The sequence below is a fragment of the Epinephelus moara genome, chromosome 22 (assembly GCF_006386435.1).
Source record: "Epinephelus moara isolate mb chromosome 22, YSFRI_EMoa_1.0, whole genome shotgun sequence".
NCBI lineage: Eukaryota > Metazoa > Chordata > Actinopteri > Perciformes > Serranidae > Epinephelus > Epinephelus moara.
In genome coordinates this window covers 22,937,730-22,946,436 of record NC_065527.1, presented here as the reverse complement: position 1 = coordinate 22,946,436, position 8,707 = coordinate 22,937,730, and the positions used below count along the sequence as shown (strand labels likewise).

The following is an 8,707-nucleotide window of genomic DNA, read 5'->3' as shown; positions in this document are numbered from 1 at the left end:
TTGGACCGATGCGCCAGTCACCTAGAGGGGGTAACGATTAATTACTGTAATTACTGTAGAGAAAGACGTGACAAGAACACAAAAGTGGTTTTTAAAAATCACTTTTTATTACAAGCTGAATTTGTTAGTTAGCTAGTGTTAGCTTAACTTTAACTTTGTTTTAACTTGTGTCCTTGCTCACAACGATGTCGGAGAAGCACACTGCCGACCTTCTGGAGTTGCTGAANTTTTATTACAAGCTGAATTTGTTAGTTAGCTAGTGTTAGCTTAACTTTAACTTTGCTTTAACTTGTGTCCTTGCTCACAACGATGTCGGAGAAGCACACTGCCGACCTTCTGGAGTTGCTGAAATTAGCTTTCAGTTCACCTTCAGATTTTAACATACTTGCGCTACATGACCTATTTCAGGCCATTATCGGCAAGTTAAATGCGCAGGAAATTAAGACACAGGAGGGTGCTCCCCTGAGCACACAGGATCAGGCTCAAGGGGGCAGCACCAAGCAGCAGCTAGCCCCCTCCCCACCCAAGACCTGCCCCCCGCGCCCGGGTGGCCTTAAGCAGGCACGGGCCCGCATTCAGACCCCTGAGGATGGCATGTCAATGAAGGTGGTCGTTTCCGATGTGGAGAAGTCCAAACAACGTATGGACGCTCTGGAGGAAACCGTGAGAGACCTGAGTGATTTTGTTAGGGTGGAGATAAAGGCACTACATGACCAGCAAAAGACAGCTCGGGCTGAGATGGCCTCCGATTTTGAGAAGTGCCACCATCGTATGGACGCCCTGAAGGAAACAGTGAGATCGGAAGTAGAAATTCTTAGGGCAGAATTTAAGGCCCTACACCACCAGCACACGACAGCCATCACAGAGATGGCCTCCAATGTGGACAAATGCCATCACCATTTGAACGACCTGGAGGAAAGATCCCCGAAGGGGACAGCTCAGCTCCACCACCAAATGGAACATCTGAAGGCAGAAATGAAGGCCCTACACCACCAGCACACAACAGCTGTCACAGAGATGGCCTCCAATGTGGACAAATGCCATCACCATTTGAACGGCCTTGAGGAAAGATCCCTCAAGGAGACAGCTCAGCTCCATCGCCAAATGGAACATCAGAAGGCAGAAATCAAGGCCCTACACCACCGGCACACGGCAGCTGTCACAGAGATGGCTGCCGATGTGGAGGAATGCAATCACTGTATGAAGGGCCTTGAGGAAAGATCTCTGAAGGAGACAGCTCAGCTCCACTGCCAAATGGAACATCAGAAGGCAGAAATGAAGGCCCTACACCACCGACAGACGACAGCCTTCACAGAGATGGCCTCCGATGTGGAGGAATGCCATCACCATTTGAACGGCCTTGAGGAAATATCCCTCAAGGAGACAGCTCAGCTCCACTGCCAAATGGAATATCTGACAGCAGAAATGAAGGCCCTACACCACCAGCACACGACAGCCTTCACAGAGATGGCCTCCGATGTGGAGAAATGCCATCACCATATGACCGGCCTTGAGGAAACAGTGAGATCCCTGAGGGAGAGACCTCCAGCGCCACACTCCCAGCAGAAGACCGACGGTGCACATTTCTCCCTTGTGGATAAGAAATTAGGGGAGTGTGGTGAGCTGGAAACACGTGTTACAGTGCTGGAGGAAGGAAAGGTGGAGCTTCAGGCCCAGACTGAAAAGCTGCATGATACCACCAGACAACTTCAAGATGACAACAGAAAGAAACAGAGCCAGATAGAGGACCTGAACGAGACAAAGGCCGACAAAAAGACAGTTGAACTGGAAATCAAAGCAGAGAAATGTGCTTTGGACCACAAAGTGAGTCGTCTGCAGCTTGACTCTGAGCAACTCCATTCCATGTGTTATGAACTCCTGAACAAGGTGACCAGCCAGGAGCAGGACTGGCACAAAATCTCAAACAAACTCTCCGCTGAGCTGGAGAGTAAGTTGAACAGAGGTGAGTTAGACTCTGTTAAGAAGCAGCTGGATAGTCGCTGGAAGACCATTCTGGAGAAGCTGCAAGCTCAGGAAGCTCCTCAGGGTGACATTGCTGCTGGCACAAAACAGCAGCTTGTAAACATATCTCACTGCCTTTCATGTGACAGACCTGTTGTCCTGAAAAGCAAAGAGGAAAAAGTGCTGCCATACCTACCAAGGTTCCCCGCACCCAAGTCCACCAGGCTTCAGAAGCACAATGCTGTGATGGGCAGGCAGGTGCAGAGCGTGCAGAGGCGAGTGAATCACTCTGACAGCAGCTCTACACCTCTGCCATCTATTGCAATGACAAATTCCAACAAAGGTCCTGTAGTGAAAGAGGCCTGGCGGCACTGAGGGGTCAGCAATGAGTGAATCATTGTTGAAGCAGGGCAGTGGTCAAGCCCAGTCCACAAAATCGTACCCCCATTTGTAGTTAGCAGTGACACCTCACAGTCAGGTTTTGTTCAATCCAAAACCTGGCTGTGAGGAGTTCATATTCTCCCCATGTGAGGGTTTACTCCGGGTGCTCCGGTTTTCCCGCACAATCTAAAAGTATTTGATTAATTGGCAAGAATAAATTAATAAATAAAATATAAAAAATAGTCAATTCAAGTATTCATGTGTTTATTTATGTCTTCCACCTTTAAACAACTCCCCATATACACACACACTACAACCATACATGCAAAAACTTAGATATTGGGACACTGCATATTTGGCCCCCGAGGGCCATTTTTTTTAAATGGCCACAAAATCAGCGCTAAATATGCCTGAATGTTGTAGAAAACTGATTTCATGACTCTTAATGATTGCCAAGGTGTGTTAAAGTTGATTAAATCACATGACCAATGTTTTTCCCCCTTTATTTTCAGAATGCTTTTTAATAAGCTTCTAATCTGAACAAATAAAAAACAAGAAACTACAAAAAATTATCATTCTGAAGCATGTTGGTAAACATTAGCTTTGATTTAGGTTATTTTGCACAATGATGTTTCAAGATTCATGTAATGTGATCAATGAGAATCTTAGGATGTGGCTAGCTAGTTTTAGGTAACACCAAATGGTGCCATGACCATAAAACTTTGCACCTGTTATGTCTCATCATATTTTAAAGGGAGTGAGAAAGGCCACTGATTTAAATTGCAGACAAGGAAAGACAATACTGTTTTATATCAATAGGCTGCAGTCTTTTTCTTTTATTTAACCCCTTATTCCTGTCACTGTCTCATAGCAACATTATTCTCATGACTAGTCCTGCTCTCTCTGTCTCTGTTTATCATGAGACCCCAGTGGTTCCGGGAGTTTAGGCTTTGCACGTGGGACAGTTGGTGAGAGTCAGCTCCCACCCACGCACACCCAAAAACAGGGCTAATTGAAGCATTGCACAGCTATGCCATACTGGCTTGAACCCCAGAATTGCCACGTATGATATATTTATTTTTGAGCATGCATTTAAATGTGGAGGCAACACTGGTTTGAGCCCCATGTTTTCAGACAACAGCTTTAACAGTGTAGTTAANCTGGCTTGAACCCCAGAATTGCGTACGATATATTTATTTTTGAGCATGCATTTAAATGTGGAGGCAACACTGGTTTGAGCCCCATGTATGCATTTAAATGTGGAGGCAACACTGGTTTGAGCCCCATGTTTTCAGACAACAGCTTTAACAATGTAGTTAACGATGACCTGAGTCCATAAAGTAGTCAGTTTAACAGGTTTAGGACCTGTGCTGCTGTGGCCCAGGACTATTAGGATACACTAGAAGACTTTGGAAATGCCTCTAAAAGACTGAAGTCTGATACCCTCTTACATCTAAAAACAATGCAAGTTTTTGGTCACACACTTAAAGATTGTGCAAAGACTCAGGAACCTGCAGGGTCAATATATTTGCAACACTACAACTAGATTTAATTTGAGATTATTTGCCATCTTGTCCCTGGTGGAAAACAATATGCCAAACTCCCTTGAAGAAATATGACTTATTAACAATTCCTTACATGCTCGCAAAAACACAACTCTAAAAACACAGAATGAAGGGCATCGTATGTCCAAAGCGTACTTGTCGATTTTGCATCAATATAATCCATAAACCGTATTTATGTAGAAACTTTACATTTTGGATTTTTGCTACCAGTTTGTTAGAGCCACTATTTCAGTAGGAGGAGACCATGCTTGCTGCTTCCTGTTTGGTGCTGGAGAGAGAGCAGCTATTGGTTGACAACATTGACCTCCTTGAATTTCAGTATTTCAATAAGACAAGAATAAAAACTTAGAATAATATTAAACATGTTTGATTTTGTTGGGGCGTAAAGATGAGAAAAAGACTGACTTATAACAGCCTTGACTGAGTTTTATGTTCACCTTACAGCAAATTATTGAGCTCATGGGAGCACACAGACTGAGGGTAAACTACCCCGATTTTATTCCAGCATTTGGACAAGACAATTGGTGACAATTGGTCTGTGACTATGGATTTGCTTGAAAGGTTGTTTGCTGTAGATCAGCTTTAGTAAGTCGCTGTGATCATGTATTGCTCTATGCATGAGTAAGAATCCAGAGAAAAACATTTAATACCACACGACTACACTACCAAGTTCTGGACAAGAAATCTTTTCGTTATCATCACTGCAGTATCCTGGACAATAATGTCCTTTTAAGATGGGATAACACTGTAAAATTTCACAACGTAAATCTAGTTTTGAAAATTCTCCATGGTTTGGCTCCACCACCACTGCTGACTTTTTTTTACATTGAGCAGCAGACTGACCAGACTGGCCTCAACAACTACCCTCATCATACCACTGAGAAAAAGTTCCTTCAGCCAGTCAGCCTTCTCAGTGCCAGCTGCCCAGTTCTGGAAGTCATTACCACCACACATTCGCAATATTGAAACACACAAAGCCTTCAAACACACTCTAAATATATGGTTAAAGGATAATCAGGCCTGCGATCACAATCAGTAGTCCATACTAATCCTATAATTCTGTCTATTTGCTTGCGTGCCTCTCTGCCTCCATGTTGCCTGCTTGACTGCCTATCTGCTTGTCTGTTTCGCTTGCTTACATGTTGCTTAAATGTGCATTGCATTTTGTTTTGTATTGTTCTGTATTGCTTTGTTCCTGGTGTCCTGCCATTATGTTGCATGGCTACTAAGTTTTTCTGTTTGCATGGTGTAGCCTACCTGCTGTCTGAAGCTTATTTTCCTGTCTTTTAATGTGCTTGATGTGCTTTCCATTGTGATTTATGTGCCACTTCTTGTCTTTTACTGTGTGTGTTATGCCTTCTCTTCTGATCCATGTGCTTTTATATGTGCTGTATATTTTACTGTTATTACAAATGTCTATTGTAATGTTTTTTTTCCATTTAGCTGGCATGTAACACTTTGCCTGGGGACTGCAGTTGGAAACTAGCTACTCAGCTGAAACTGGCACATTTACAGAAATGTTCATTAATGTGCACTGTCTCTGTACAAATAAACAAATAAATGAAATGAAAATGACTCAAGGTTTAATATTATTGGTACACAACATGTCGAAGGTAACAGCAGCCATTTTCACACACTCAAGAGGTGTAAGTTTTGTCCTACACCAACTCTGAATTGTGGCAGTGCTTTATGTAACAGTAGGAAATTTTAAAGTGTCTCTTGTCGCTCTGTGCCACATGACTTCAATCCCAACAACATTCCTGTTTGATATTCCATTAAACTGTGGAAAATCAGTTCTTCACTCAGTTCTTTCAGGCTGTCAAAGAGTTAGTGGTACATTGTTTCACTTAAGTAAAAATCCCAATCTGTAGCAAACATCACAGCTGGATGTACTTCCAACACAGTACACAATGTGTTCAGACACATTTTATAAACTCTCAGGCCAAAATCACTCACGTCAATCATCACAAGCACTACATGTCTCAGGATTATTCACTGTAGTTCAGCCTTTGGACTAAGGTGGCCCATTTAAAATAAGATTTCTTATTTGGATACGTCCACCATTACAAAAAATCATTAAAATTCCAACAGAACCATTTCAACAAAGACTGCAACTTCTTACAAAGAAAAAAAACAAGATTTAGGTTGTTAAATACAAGTATTATTTTTCTTTATACTGTAAATGTGCCTGCTGTCCCTATTTTATTAATTACAGAAACAATGCATTGGCAGACACTAATATTATTTTGACTATATTTACAAGGAATCACAAGCAATCCTTGTTTATAGCAGTTAAACTAATGTTCGTGTCAATTTTTGTATTTGTGCAGTCAAACACAACAACTTCTGTATCAAGTGACCATCGATCTCTTTTCAGGTTGAATCAGTCACTTGTATTTGGCTCAAAGTCTTAGATATGTAGTTAAGTACACTACTGGGAAACTATACCACTGTACTGCAACGGAAACAGTTTCCCGAGCAAGTAGGAGATTCATCCTCCTTCCTCCTCTTAAAGAACCTATGTGCCCTTGTGGAGAACTGTGGCAGCTCGTGGTTCAGTTAGCAGCATCTGGAGGTCCCTCTGGGATCAGTGACATGAAGAAGGTTATGATGAACGACCACGTGGAGGACAGAAAGCCTGTGTTTGGGGCGCTGTTTGGATCTTCTGCTCCTTCCTCCCCACTTTCCCCATCATCCTCCGAGCCATCATCCATCGCTCCCTCCTATAAAGGATAGAGTAAAACTATAAGAGGACAATCAGGTGCGATACTGTTTGCTTCACACCGACATGCAGTGCACAAGGTTGGACATATTTGACTGTGGAAGGTGATACCCGCTATGTAAACTTGAGCAACAGCTCCTAAATGCAAATGTCTGACCAAGTCCGACTTATCATATGCAGATTAAGTATTTCAAAGGTGTCAGTGTCCATTTTGTTCCCTCATGAGTAGGGTTGGGACTCGTTAGGATTTTAACGATTCCGAACTGATTCCGCTTACCGATTCCTACATTATAGTCATTATACTTGCTATACTTAAGCAAGTATATAATAAACATAAATGCAATCATACAAACACAAAAACTTTATTCTAACTGTTGCACAGTACAATTAGATGAAAATACACATTTGTGTGTGGTGTGTATTTCAGATTTAGAACTTGTATCATCTCCCTGAGAATATATAACAACAAAAAGTGATTCTCTGATTTCTACAGTAACACTATTACCTCAAATTAACCACAGCAATGTAATAAAAAATACTTATATGCATTCATGCTTGGGCACTGTTATTTACGTGACAACACCTGAACAGAACACACACACACATTGGCTCTTTCGGACCTACCGCCGCCCGCCTCCGCCTTGATTAAACGCTGAAAATAAAATAAAAGAGGGAGACTGGTGTCTCCTATTTTATTAGCCTGGTTCCAGACCATAGACCCCGCCCACTCAACTGAGTAGGCTTGCATTACTGGTCTGGCATACTTCAATGAATTTGCGATTTATCTCGTCCAAACGATGGACGGACCAATGAACGCCGGGGTCTAGTGATTAGCCAATCAGCGCCATGCTGATGTCAAGCTGTACGCCGGTGGGTAACTGGTGGGGATAGCAACAATGGCGACCGCTACAGATCCTACAGACCACATTAACGATGCTATCGAGGTATTTCGCCACTACTCGCGTTAATGGAGGACCAAATTAAGGAAGCTGCTTAACTGGATTTAACGGCGATGCAGCTGGGCGTGCACGACGACGGAGACATTTTAAACGGGCAGTGCTCACTTGTTTTCGGCACCCCCGATGCATGGATACTAATGACGTCAGATTCTGGGTGAGTCGTTGATCTCTACTGATTGGTTAGGGAAAAATCAAATTCCCTCCCCCTTGTAAATCACCTTCATTGGAAGCAATGTCAGACTGAAGGTTCTGGGAACTTCAGTCTGACACTCAGGCTACTATTTTATCTTATTTTGTCATATTTCTCCCTCTCCCCTCGCTGGCAGCCTCGGGCCTACCGCCGCCCACTCCCGTCTCAAACACGGAGGTCTCCCTCTCTGCTGAGCACCCACGGCGCACGCCCGGCCAGTTAAATAGCCTGTAACCATAACAACTGTGTGACACAAACTCAGTGCTTTAGTAATTTAATAATGACGGGCTCGGTCGGGTTCGGACAGAAATATGCGGCCCGTGCCGCACTCTAATGGAAATGCATGTGACGTTTTTTTTTAGGAACCGTTTGCAGGAACCGTTACTCCAAATGTGATGGAACCGGTTCCGGAACCGGAACTTTGGACCCGGTTCCAAAAAAGAACCTGATCCGGAACCCAACCCTACTCATGAGGTCATCATGTAAACTAAATCAGGGGTGAAACAAATAGGCCTTTTTCACATCTGACATCTTGTCATCATAGGAAAAGCGCAGGTGCTACTAATAACACTACTGATGGCTCTGTTCTATTGAAGTGCTGCAGTCAGAGTGACAGTGACAGTGAGCTATCATGAAGGATACAAGGATCCTGAAGTCAAAGCAGCTAAATGGGATTCACTGGGACAGAGAGACTGGGTGGACCGTGTATATGGTATAACATGGTGATGTTTCCTTAGAGTACATTTAGTATTTTTTCGCTTTGCTTACATTCTTTTGTGGATATACTTGTTTTTTCCTGCTAAAAGCTACAGAAAGTAGATCCTGGATACTTATAAAGCATTGGGACCTTAATTTGTGAGAGATACAGAGGACTACTGCCATATTTTCACCACTTTTTCACAACTTTAGTACTGTGTGAGCAGGGCTG

General features: G+C 43.0%; 1 protein-coding gene across 2 annotated transcripts in view; it reads right to left on the bottom strand.

The window, feature by feature from the left end:
• The window catches only part of LOC126383676 (homocysteine-responsive endoplasmic reticulum-resident ubiquitin-like domain member 2 protein), a 30,365-nt gene that overhangs the window by 8,781 nt on the left and 12,877 nt on the right, over positions 1–8,707 (bottom strand). The window contains exon 9 of one of the 2 annotated variants that reach the window (XM_050034271.1): positions 5,470–6,631. The exons of the other annotated variant lie outside the window; for it this stretch is intronic. Within the exon in view, the coding sequence (XP_049890228.1) occupies positions 6,464–6,631 (168 nt within the window). The 3' untranslated portion in view covers positions 5,470–6,463. Of the gene's footprint in view, positions 1–5,469; positions 6,632–8,707 lie in introns of those variants that run through there. 2 annotated transcript variants of the gene reach the window in all.